Here is a 13,252-nt window from a genome sequence, read left to right on the forward strand (position 1 = left end):
GTGTCTGTGTGTGTGATGGAAGAAGGCATCAGACATAAAAAGCGACTGACACTGAGGGTTGGAGATGATGGTGGAAAGAGCAGAGAGGGGAGCTAGTGGAAATGAAAGATTAAACAAATATATTTCCATATGCACACACTGCAAATGAAAATCTAAATGCAAATGTAAACGAGAAAGTGGAATAATCTTATATTTAGAGCTGAAATCTTGTCAGACTTGTTTTGAGTATAAAAGGATTATTCAGAGCCGATGAAGCAAGACTGAATTCGCTCCGGTAAAGGTCACTCGGCTTGTCAGGATCAGAAGTTTTTATCTTTGTTTGGTCTGCTTATTGTTAGACGAGCGGGACATGTCTGTGAAAATATGTCTGTAGAAGACAATCAGAAATCTCATTTTTACAAGCCTTCTGTCTTGAAGTCAACAATGTTTTTATGGTAACAACTGTATATTAACCAAATATACATAGAAATTGACATGTTTCAAGAATGTAGAAGAAACTAGATAAAACAAGTGAGATTGTCATACTCAAGGAAAGAGACAGTGGTTATGCTTCAGGTGTAAATCACAAAATCAGGCTGCGGAGAAGTCAACCTCTCAACAACACGTTTCTTCTAAACATCACTTAAGTAAAAGAAGTAAAAGTTATTTTTCTTGCATTTTACTTCAATAAAAGTGGGTAATTAATATGAGCAAGCATATACTTAAAAGTGCCAAAAATTAAAGTACTCATTATGTGTATTGGACCACTTCAGAGCAATACTGTATATAGCTTGTTATTGGATTATAATCATAGATGCTTTAAATTAATGTGTGAGCATCATTTTAATGTTTCAGCCTGTAAAGGTGGGACTGGTTTTATTGGTGTCATTTACATTGGGGATGCAGGGGGCATGTCTCTCAAGTAAGATTCAATGAATTATTAACATTATGCAATTATTTTCCTGCTGTAAATGTCTACTCTGACCTCATACGATCCCCTCTTTACCTCGTCTAACATCGTATATGTTTAAGACAATTCAAAAATGTTTTTTTCATCTAAACCCTTCTGTCCTCACCACTTTTCAATACAAAGTGATGCCCTTGACTAATTCCACTTACTCTGGCTGGGTAGCTTGATCCACAGCAAAATGTCATCATTTATTAGTTGATTTATATTTTTGTATTAAAATTGGAATAGTGGAATAAAACATACAATATTAACCTCAAAAGTCATAGTATTAAGTAGAATTCCAAGAAGTCCATGTATCTCAAAATTGTGAAAAAAAGCTGCTGTAAGCTTTGTTGTTTTAGCTAACTTCCTGTTGCAGTTAGCAATCCCCTCCCTCCTCTCTATGTCACCACATTAACACAGCTGGAATCGCCAACTGGAGGATCCTGCTCTCTGCGCATTCATGAGCAGACAGGACCGCCTCCTTATGGAGTTCTCTGTCCTGATTGGATAAAGTGGGCAGGGATACCACAAAATGTCTTTTCTCTTTCACTGCATGAGCGGGGGGAGGAGAGACATTGGTCACTGACCAAACACTCTATAACAGTGACTACTGTTGGAATATAGAGCCATTTAACACTTATTTTGATAAAAAAATATATCACTCACAGCAACTTTAAGTAATTGGGTAAATGTACTTTGTACCACTGCAGACAAACAATGAACCTCTGTAGCCTCATTAGCTGATATTTATGATTTAGGGCCAATGTATATCATCATTTCTGTGTATTGACGTGAAGAGAATTAAACAATGCATGCCTACATTTTACAATAAACTTATTAACAATGTTTAGTTAAGCTTTCCACAGGCTACAAATTGAACTAAACACAACTACATTCATTACAATATGTTTAATTCTTAATGATTTAACCTTGCAGATGTCCTCACTTTCCGTGCGCAATGTTGTTATAGGATATGCGTGCTCTACTTGTCAGCGTGTGTGTTCCTGCATGATAAGTGGAGGAGACCTGCAGAAAGAACGTGTCTGGTCTTGTCTGTTATTTTATTATATTCATCCCGTTCTTGACACAACGTCATAGTCTAACCCCTGTAATTAACTCCATTCATTCCAGGCAGAGCTGCGTGTTCGCATCAGCTGCAGCTTCTTTTCTCTTCAGAGAAAATCTCAACTGTTCTCACCCTGAATGATCCCTCTCACTCTCCTCATACGTAAAGGAAACAGATCACTCCCAGAGATCCCCAGAGAGGGTTCAGGTGTTCCTGTACAGTGGTTTTACTGGTTGATGTGGAAAAGTTATGACATGAGGGGTATTGGGTGATGCTTTAATTGATGCTGACAAATGGACACCTGCAGCTGAGGCTGTGACATGCATAGTGCAAAATGTCTGATGATGATGATGACATAACAATGTGACATGGGCATGGTTTGTCATTTCATACCTCTTGGATTCAAAGGGTAAACAGTTGTAATTTGTCAGGCGTGTAGGACTGAGGCGGTGCTGAGTATAGGGCTCTGATCATGTGAGGAGGGAATGAATAGCCCTGGATGTGGTGAGAGGCCCACAGAGAATGGCAAGGGTCCAGAATTTTTTGCTACTGTCCTGTTTGTGGGTCTGAAATCTCAAAGGATTAATTGTGTGGAAAGGCACACATGAGATAGTACGATACAGTCTGTCTGGATGTGGCTTCATTTATAACCATTCATATGAATTTTAGGAGTCAAAGAATTTGTCAAAAGTCTCAAAGAAATGCTTTTTAAAACATTTAATAAGCAATCGTAAAGGTTCACAAACATATTTTCCTGGTGAGACCAGAGACAATTTTCCTGCTTTGGCTGGACAATAAAGTTATTCTATTCTATTCTATTCTATCAGTTGCAACTTTACAATGGCCATCCCAAATAATATTTATGGTTAACTATACACTAATTATTAAACATTTACAAAGTATTATGAACACCAATTTAAACTTAAAAAGAAAAACAGTTGCTTGATAAATGGTTTATAAAGCATTGTATTATTTGTTAACAGTGAAATAACTGTACTAAATTTACCATTTATTGATGAAGGCCATTTGTATCATTCATTAATTTCTATGTCAAAATGTCTTTAAAATAGGACCTTTATAAATTATGAGCAAAAGTGTGCCTGTAAAATCATAAAAAAATATATATCACAAGTGTTTGTTTAAAAAACAAAACAAGTGTTTAACAATGTAGAACAGATGTGTGTACATTTTCCTCGAAAAGTTTAGTTAACAGATGGCAGATGGTACCAGTTTCATGGGACATTTTATCCAGAAAACATACAGGTGTTTCCTGGTGTGTCACGTGATAACACACCTTCCTGTCGTAATGTAACATAATCTTCATTTCCAGTCAGAAAACGTCTGCACCTCCAAACTACAGCTATTTTTAGCACTTTTCATCTAGTAATAGCCCCACGTGAGCCCCGCTGTCGTTCTGGTTTATATTTAGAACGCACGCTCCCCCGACTCTTGCGTCAATGGAATCCCGTGCGTGCGTCACACGGAAGAACGTCTGTGCCAATCCCGGCGCCGATTGGCTGGCGACCCGGAACGTTCCACCGCCCCGTTCACCATGTTTGGGCATGACCCGCCCTTTTGTCGACGCAGCCAAAATAAAACAAGAGTGTGTGGAGTCTCCTGCATTGGTCTGACCCAGTGTGTGTGTGTGAATGTGTTTGAATGAGTGTGTGTGCTGACAGCAGCTGGCAGAGGTGACATTCATCAGTTTCACTCGTTTGGAATTAATGAAAAGCTTCAAAATCTGGATATTTACATGAACCAGGTGAGAGAAAATAGACTGTTTTTTGTTGCATGTATTAATATTTATTTATTCAGTGGGGCACATTAATGCTGAGGTGGGAGTTATATGTGTATGTTTGCCTTTATGCATCATTATAACTACTTCTATAATAACTTAAGCACATAGAACAAGACTGACTGACTTGTTGTTATACCTTGCTAAAACTAATACTGTCAATCCCACCTTTATGAAGGTAATGATGATAAAATCTGTTGAAAACTATTTCACAGTGATGTTGATTCAACTAGACTATCCTCACTGATATAAATGAGGTGTACAAAATATAACAAACACACCGACAGAACAAACTCAAGCCTCTACAGTCAACTGAACATTAGTGTTAGCTCATTAGGCGTACCTAAGAAACTTGGCAACCGAGTGTAAACAGCAAATCTTGTTACATGATTATTAGTTAAAGTAAAGTAGAGTATAGTGGTGTGTGATTCCTGCTGCTCCAGCTGACTGGTCTTCATTACCAGCAACAACTTTCTCATGATTTACGTGTTGTATCTTCTATGCATTTGTCTATTACTGTTGCTATACGGGACTGGAAGAAAGTATAGAGTACAGTATGGTGTATTTATAGGACATAAGACACATGTTGGACACTTGAGCAGTGTGCTCTCCCCATAGGTCGAGCTTGATTGTAAGTTAAGGAAAATAATTTAACGATTTGATTTAAGTTTGAACAGTTTTGGAACAATGCTCAGGTGTGTAGAGTGAGGAAGTTTGCACTTGTGGATACACGCCCATTCACCCAACCATGCAGAGACACACAACGCACGCACACACAAAAATAGGCTTTGCCACCTTTCCCATTTCAGCTGGCATTTAGCCCACTTTGAAATATAATCTGCAGCACTCCCTGTGAAAGAGGGTTGCCCTCCACTGAAAGAGGTTTTCAGAGCATTAACAGCCAGTAACACAATATCTGACAATATATCTGATCTGATTGCTCCACTGGACCACCCGCTGCATTTTCTAAAGAATGGCCCTGAAGCCAGAGAAATGGCATGTTGAGGGTGTTAATGTCAGCTACTGTTTGGATGGTTTCAGAGGGAGGATTAGAAAAATGCTGACCCAATTAATTTAAGCAATATCTAATTTATCAGGATGTCTGAACTTCATTGTCAAATACAGTACATATGTTTAAACAGACAACTCCTTATCAGCTACTTATCCCCAGTGATGTTAAAGCAAAAGCAGGTAATACTTCTATTTTTTTTTTTTTATTATATGGAAGTACAACTTTCACATTTGAATTTGTTACAATTGTTGTACAATTGTACAACAAGTTTAAGTCAGTTCAAGTCAAGTACATTTTTAATTTATATAGCCTGAAATCTCATATCACATTGCCACAATCTGTAAGGTGTATGACACCCTCTGTCCTTAGACCTTCAGTTCGAGTAAGAAAAAACATACATAACATTCAGTCCTTTCTTAGAATTATCAATTATCAATTTTCTTATGTATATAATGATGCATATATAAAAATAAACATAAACAAAATGTATCTCACATAGACAAGCATTTGGCATTACTTTCATTGACTGTTGCTGTGCTCTGTCCTAGAGATGCCCTGTGTACAAGCCCAGTATGCCTCACTGCCCCATGACGCCTACTTCAGCTCTGAGTTCCTGAATCCTGATCTAAGTGCCAAGCTGATGATGGACATCAGTGGCCAAAAGGACCAGCTGTCTACATCTTCATTGCCCAGCATCAATACCTTGGTGGGAACTGGCTACATGGGGGAGTTTGATGCATATTCCTGCAAGATTACCACCTCTCCTCCTGCCTCTACGGTTTCATTCAGCCCCGCCGCGGTAGCCGAAAACTCCTGCCCTCAGATGCAGAGCCAAGCCTTGAAGTTGGATGATCTCCAGGTGTATGGCTGTTACCCAGGATCCTTTGCGCTCAGCTGCTTCGATGAAACGCTGTCTTCGTGTGGCTCCGACTACTATGGCAGCCCGGTTTATGCTGCTGCTTCTCCTCCAACACCAGGCTTTCAGGCCCAACCTGCACCTGTCTGGGATTCCCCTTTCAGCCCCTATCCCCCGGCCCCCCCGGCCCCCCCGTCCTCTGTGGCTGATAAGCCAGCCATGGCCCAGCAGCTATCCTTTTTTACCTTCAGCCCCACACCAGAGCAGCACTCTCCCCTGGGGCAGCATCAGGATGTTCAGCCAGGCCAGGACGACCCTTTCTTCCTGTCTCCTCAGCAGCATCTCTCTCCTCTTCATTGTCCCCCCATGTCCTTGGAGCATGGACCGCTGGACAGCCCCAGGCTAATGGAGAGCGCCCTGATGTCTCCAAAAACCCACAACCCAGGATCCAGTGAGGGCCGCTGTGCAGTCTGTGGTGACAATGCATCCTGTCAGCACTATGGAGTCCGCACCTGTGAGGGCTGCAAAGGATTCTTCAAGGTAAATAGCTGAATAGCATTTTGCTGGTTTATTCTATTGAGTAGAGTCTGACTGAGACAACATATATCTATATCAGTGTATATCTCAATAAGTAACAAGAAATTGTACAGAAACGGCAAAGAAATGTTGAAGGTAGTTTAGAAACAGTGAAAACCTTCAAATTTTGTCCACCAGATGCATCTTGGTTACAACACAAACATTAGGGATCCTTAGTAAAAGTGTTTCCTTGTGTTGTGTTTTTGTGTGAAGATATAATATGCAATATTTGTGCATAAAATGACTAAAAAAGGACATGACCTTTGTTATATATTTTGTTCGGTTGTTGACGTAAATTATCCCAAATGATTCCATCAGTGTTCAAACCTAGAGAAATCTGTAATTTCACTCGAGGTAACGATGCGTTTCATTTAGTCATCTGATGCCACAACATCTGGAAACATCAGATGATACGTCACAGAGTGAGCAAGGAATAAAACTTTAAAACATTACCTCTGTCAGGTGACACCGATACCAATTTGTATTTTTGTTCCGGAAGGCGCGAAAAGAACTGCAGCTGCAAAACGAGTGAAGCATTTTAGACAAATTGACTCGATTAAAAATAAATAAAATAGACAAAGAAAATGCAAATGTATTGGTGCATTTCTGTATATGCGTGCGGCATTGTAAACCAAAAGTGATGTAATTCTTTTTCCTTGTTTGACAGCGAACTGTACAGAAAAATGCAAAGTATGTCTGCCTCGCCAATAAAGACTGTCCAGTGGACAAGAGGAGGAGAAACCGCTGCCAGTTCTGCCGTTTCCAGAAATGTCTCTCAGTGGGAATGGTCAAAGAAGGTAATGCAAAGTCAGACTCTCTTACAGCCTTCAGTGATGATGAGAAACCTAGGGGTTTGTAATGACAGTCTTGTGAAACCAAAGCTAAGAATGACAGACATATGTAACCAGAGCTGTACAGTGCCAGCTGCAGAAAAAGGGAAACTGAAACTGATACAGCAGTTGTTTTTTAAATTGCGTTGTGCAGTGACAGCCATGTGAGAGTCACAAATGTGTGCTTTAAGCGTTCCTCTCCTCTTTTCTGTCTCTTTCTTAGTTGTTCGCACAGACAGCCTGAAAGGTCGCCGGGGTCGTCTGCCTTCCAAACCCAAGACTCTGGCTGAGCCTTCATCCACAACCCCCAGTGTCAACATCATAGCTTCTCTTGTGAGGGCTCATTTAGACTCAAACCCAACCATTGGCAAGCTTGACTACTCCAAGGTAAACCTCACGACTTGCACCATGTCCAGAGCTCCTTTGTATCAATCAGATCAGTTACAGTTACCTCAGTACAGGATGGAGGCTGAAAGCATAGACAGTGAACGGCTCACTGAGGGTATTTGCAGTTCTTTACAATAGCATTGACTCTCCCCACCTCTTCCTCCTCAGTACCAGGAGACAGTGGACAACCTGAAAGAAAAGGAGGACGCCGGTGATATCCAGCAGTTTTATGACCTGCTGACCGGTTCTTTGGATGTGATAAGAATCTGGGCTGAAACCATCCCAGGATTCACAGATTTCTGCACAGAGGACCAGGAGCTGCTCCTTGAATCTTCCTTTGTTGAGCTCTTCATTCTGCGACTCGCATACAGGTCGGCTGCTTTTAACAACATTAACTTCTATATCATTAGACTCGTGCACCTTTCAATATGCTAATTGTTCTCTTGATTTGAAACTGTGCAGGTCCAATCCTGAAAAGAACAAGCTGATCTTCTGTAATGGTGTGGTCCTTCACCGACTGCAGTGCGTTCGCAGTTTTGGTGACTGGATTGACTCCATCATGGATTTCTCCCAGAGCCTGCACCGCATGAACTTAGACATCTCCTTGTTCGCCTGCCTCGCAGCGCTAGTTATCATCACCGGTGAGAGCTTCTGTTTGCTTTTCATTGCAGAGAATCTGACTGTATTTTAATTTTATGTTTATATTCAGAACTGTCTTTTTAACGAGAACATCTCTTACATCTAGATCGCCATGGCCTCAAAGAGCCCAAACGGGTGGAGGACTTTCAGAATCATCTGATCACTTGTTTAAGGGAACACGTGAGCGGGAACGGACCAGAAGCCAGCCGGACCCAGCCCAACTATCTTTCTCGTCTTCTGGGTAAACTCCCTGAACTGAGGACTCTATGCACACAAGGCCTACAGCGCATCTTCTACCTGAAACTGGAGGACCTGGTCCCCCCTCCACCAATAGTGGAGAAAATCTTCATGGATACTCTTCCCTTCTGAAAAAAACATGAACACGACCGTGATATTTGTAAAAATGACAGACACAAAGCACTTAATGTGAAGTTTTATCATTGGACTCTACTGGTGAACCTCCATCTATCACACTGACGTGTGTGCCGACAAATGTCTGACATTGTTCAAGAGACCATTATTTTTCTAACATTAAGTTTTTAATTCAATACATGGTACCTGTGTACCTTATAAAGATTTACTTCAGTTCAGCGAAACTGTCATAGACAGAGCTGATATGGTATTTACAGTTCAGATCACAGTTTATACATGTTTTTGTGTGCATTTGTAAAATGACTTTATTGCTGTGCTACATGTGTGAATGTGTCCTGCTATGCAGCTAATAAGACGTGGATATCTGGATAGATGCAATGCAATGTTACATACTCAGCTTTTAAAAAACAAAAGAAACACACTAACCTCTTAAAAAGCATGTTTTCAAAGTTGCTTTTCGATCCCACTAAGAAGCTGAGCTATAGAAAGAACCTTAAAGAGTCCTACTTTTCAAAAGGGAAATTTTTTCTTTGTATCACAAACAATAGTTTTAGTCCTACTTGTGCTCCTGTGGAAGGTCTCGGACCAAAGTTTACTCTTATTTTGATACTACCAGTTGCAAACCTTATTGCCTTAAACTAAACAAAACGTTCTGCCATAACTCTTGTGCTGCCATTTTGCACACCTTGTAAAGGCTGATGCTGGCAGGGTCACTGTTCCTTGTAACGACATATTTCTAGGGCTTCTAAGAACAAAAATGGACTTGCTGAATGAAAGTGCCTTTTATAAAGCCTCAGTCCTCGAAACGTAATGAGTGACACTAAGTGAATTTTCATTCCAAACATCCCATGCAGAGACCCATTTATTGCAGAAATTAACCGATCTGCTTCAATGTCACCATCAGAATTAGTTTTGTACTCATGAATGATGAATATGATTTCAGGTCAGTGCCAGCTTTTGATACGATGTGCCTGAAGGATGTGTCAGTACAGTTTGACAAAGAGCACATAATACTTGACCGCACACTCTTCACACTGCTAAACTGGAAGGACACCAAGTGATGACAGGTGGTTTAGGATCTACAAGAACTAAATCCTGTTCACATGTGAGCCAGTGAAATTCATGACTACAGTAGAGCTTTTCGGATTAAAATTAAGTCACAGCACATTTCAGTCTCTTCATATCCACAATTAGTCACAGTATACCTTTTCTATGATTTGTTTTTACCCTAACAACGCTTGAAAATCCACATGCATAAGCAGACGTTTCATGTTCGACATTGTTTCTTGTCTTTGGCTGCATGTGTTTTGAACCTCAACTCCGTGTGCGTAAAACTCCTACTGTCTTCCACATTCTTCTGAATTGTGCAGGTTCTATTTGTTTTGTTTTTTACATGTTGGATTTATTTTTTATTTTCATCTCAAAATGAACTTAAGGAATATCTTAAGGAGTCACAGTGAACTGTGATGAGAAGATGAGCAGCTAAGAGCACTTAAAACGGTGTTCAAACAGTATGAAGAATACTTGTTTCTCCTACTGTATGTGTGTTGTTTGGGACGTGTGTGTGGACTTTGAAAGTAATGCCAGGGGCTTTCGTAAAAGGGTGCAGGAGTATTAAAAGAGAATATTTGATATTAAATCTTTTTGAAAATACACCACTGTCTGCCTTTGTTTAAATGCTGGTAAATGGAGAGATATAGTTCCTCTGAGGTGACCTTTGACAGATTATAGTTTCTGTACTGCCTCTGCAAATATGTCTTTAGTTTCCTCTAGTTTCTGAAGGGGAAGAAGAGTATTTCTCTTTATGTAATTTAATCCGGGTGTCAAATTCAAACAATGTATATTTTATATTCTGTCTTTGGAAGTACTTGCTTACAAAAATGTCTACAGGATGAGGCTGCCGATATTCATGTGATATCCAATCATTTGTTGTTTTCAGCTGTGGATTGGTCACATGACTGAGTATACAGCAGAACTGTGTGTTCATTGTAAGGTAGGAACACGTCAACAAGTGCAACAGTGTGGCTTATTGTTAGATGTATTGTCGTGAAATTTTGTACAAAGACCCATGGTTCCCAGAAGATGATTCCTGGTGACTTTGGTAACCCCCTGACTTTTCCATTAGCGCCATCATGAAGTTCACATTTGTGGTTTTCAGTGAAATGCCACGATGTTCCTCTAATAACTTGATGTGATAACTGGTGATCTCGTGACTTCTCTTCACAAACCAGGATCAGTTCAAACTTTTTATCCAGTACTCTGTTTTTGTTGTAGACAAGCTGAGAATTTCTGTGCTTGTTATCTCCAGATAATATGGCTTGCTTACTCATAATGACAACGTCATTTATTACAAGAAGGAAAACACTTCATGAGAGTCATGAGAGTGGACCACGACATCTACGCACCAGTGTGTGGGGTGGGTTCGGTACTTTCAAAGCAAACAATATTACTTTTTCATAAACGTTTTCCATTTCCCCCTTGTGATTGGATGTGAGAGTTTTTACATTACAGCTGTCTGTAGTAAGGGTGCAGCTTTCATACATCAGTCACCTTAAAGGAGATGAGCTACTGTCCAGTTGGATACAAACTAAAAACTACAACCCCACTAGTGGGTGTTTGAATGGTATATTAAATATGAATATAATTTTGCAAGATTGAAGTTCGGTCTGACTCACTGATCAATAATAGGTAATCTTTGATCTGATATTTTCATGAATCAGCTGCTAACATGCTGACATGGCACTCCTGATAATCATAAGTAATAAGAGGAAACAACCGTTTGTTTTCTCATGATACTGGGTTGATTATCTCATTATCTCAAGATAAAAGGCTTGCTTTCTCAAGATAATGAAATAATTAGCTTGTGATCTTGAGAATGAAAAGTTTCAGCTTCCATAGATGTGAGACAAATTCACTGAAAAACTAAGATGGTGAACATGGTACAAAACATTACCTGCTAAAAGTCAGCATGTTAGCAGTGTCATTAGGGATGTCAGTGGTTACCTGATTAATTTGCTATCAGACAAAATGAAGCACACTAAAAGAAGCTCAGTGTGGGAACATTTCCTCCAGAGAGGCAACAAAGTCTAATGTACATGTAAGTTAAAATGTTTAGTAGTAGTACTAGCAATATGATTACCACATTAAGAACAAGCACCACATTGCCATGCCTGAGGATGGCTTGCACCCAAAGATCACGTTGCTGCTAGCTGGGGGTGAAAGTGTGATGCGGCGATCCAAGCAGATACTGCAGTCACTGTGGTCGAGAGCTACTGTGACAAAACACATGGAAGAGCTCTTTGAGAAGAGGAAGGATGAGCTAAAAGTGATAGCTAACGTTAGCTCTGCGACTCAAGCGACTGCTGGACAGCTCTCACAAACAAAAGTTAACTGCACAACTACCTGTAACTTCATCAGTGCCTCTTGTGTTTTTGCTTTTTTCTGGTTACTGGTTAATGGGTGTTGGGCTGTCAAAAGCAAATGCAACTGAAACTGATGTCACTAATTGTCATTGTGAACATGTTAGCATGCTAACATCAGCATTTAGCTGAAATCACCACTGTAGTTAAGTACATTCTCATAGAGTCTAGTATTTAATAAGCTATATCAGGCTTTGGCCATAGGTAAAACTTGTTGTTAAGATCAACTGAATGTTGGTTTTAGTCTTTGGGATTATTCGGGATGACATTTATTGACAGAAAAATGTAAAACATCCCTAGGTCTATCTTATAAGAAGAATCTAGAAAATGTTTCCCAGTTATTGGTGCCGCCTAGGAAACAGGAAAGCTTTATTTGATACATGGGCTGGCAGAGCACTGAAACAAAGTGTGGCAATAAGTCTGGCTGTGTGAGACAATTTAACACAGCTCTCAACGTGCTGCAGCTTGTTACATATTAATGATGTGTTGAAAAGTGACCAAAAGTAGTCCTTCATCTCCTTTTCACTGAGTCTGTGTTGTTTTGTCACACATGGCGTTAATGTTGGCAATACCCCTGACCAAAGGGAAGACGACACCATGCCGCTCTCAACCACAGCAGACTGCAGGACCGACTGCATTCAGCTCTTCGACACCTGATCCTACTGTACACCACGTTCCAGTCATCTGGATTTTGGTACTGGCAGACAGAGTGGAAAAAACAGGACAAGGGGAGAAGAGAGGAGGAGGCAGTATGAAAGCTTGCTAACATTGAGAAGTTCATTATGTTACAAAATGGCAAGCATGCTGACCAAGTCAGATGTAATGGGAACAGCAGACGAGTACAGTTTCATAAGAGAGTTCATTGGTTCCAACTACATTTTTTATCTATCTACCGTGTTTATCCATTTAACTTTAACTTTACTGCCTAAACCAACTCAAAATACATTCCCCTGTCAATACATCTCATGTTTGAACTGTTACTGTTCCTTGACATCATCTCTTTCCAAAAGTGGAAAGGTACCACCTGGTGCTACCATTGGCCCCTTAACTTTTGACTTGTGCCCTGACACACAACACTCTGCATTCGGGAACAAACTGTAGCCTTACACCCTGAACACACATGACAGATTATGTTCTGACCAGTAATATGCAGCTCACTTGTCATGGTGATTTGTCGCACAGACATGCCGAGGTCCAGGTTTTGCATTTGGCCTCTGCACCGAGACCATAGCCTTGAACTCAACACTGGGGGGTGGGGGGACAAACAGTACAAATTTTAAAAACTAATTTCCTGCCATTCTAAAACTGTTTAAAATTGTAATGACGCACTGGATTAATTAATAATAACTCGTTAACAATATATATTGTA

The 13,252-nt window shown here is 40.2% G+C and overlaps 1 protein-coding gene across 1 annotated transcript; it reads left to right on the forward strand.

The window, feature by feature from the left end:
* The first annotated feature begins 3,614 nt into the window (after window positions 1-3,614).
* Window positions 3,615-10,117, forward strand: LOC140998222 (probable nuclear hormone receptor HR38). The gene is made up of 7 exons (XM_073468426.1): window positions 3,615-3,759; window positions 5,353-6,200; window positions 6,904-7,033; window positions 7,290-7,453; window positions 7,622-7,824; window positions 7,916-8,094; window positions 8,199-10,117. Exons 2-7 carry the CDS (start codon window positions 5,355-5,357, stop codon window positions 8,459-8,461), a joined length of 1,785 nt encoding a protein of 594 aa, XP_073324527.1. The 5' UTR covers window positions 3,615-3,759; window positions 5,353-5,354; the 3' UTR covers window positions 8,462-10,117.
* The last annotated feature ends 3,135 nt before the right edge of the window (window positions 10,118-13,252 follow it).

Source organism: Pagrus major, chromosome 6 (assembly GCF_040436345.1).
Source record: "Pagrus major chromosome 6, Pma_NU_1.0".
NCBI classification, from domain to species: Eukaryota; Metazoa; Chordata; class Actinopteri; order Spariformes; family Sparidae; genus Pagrus; species Pagrus major.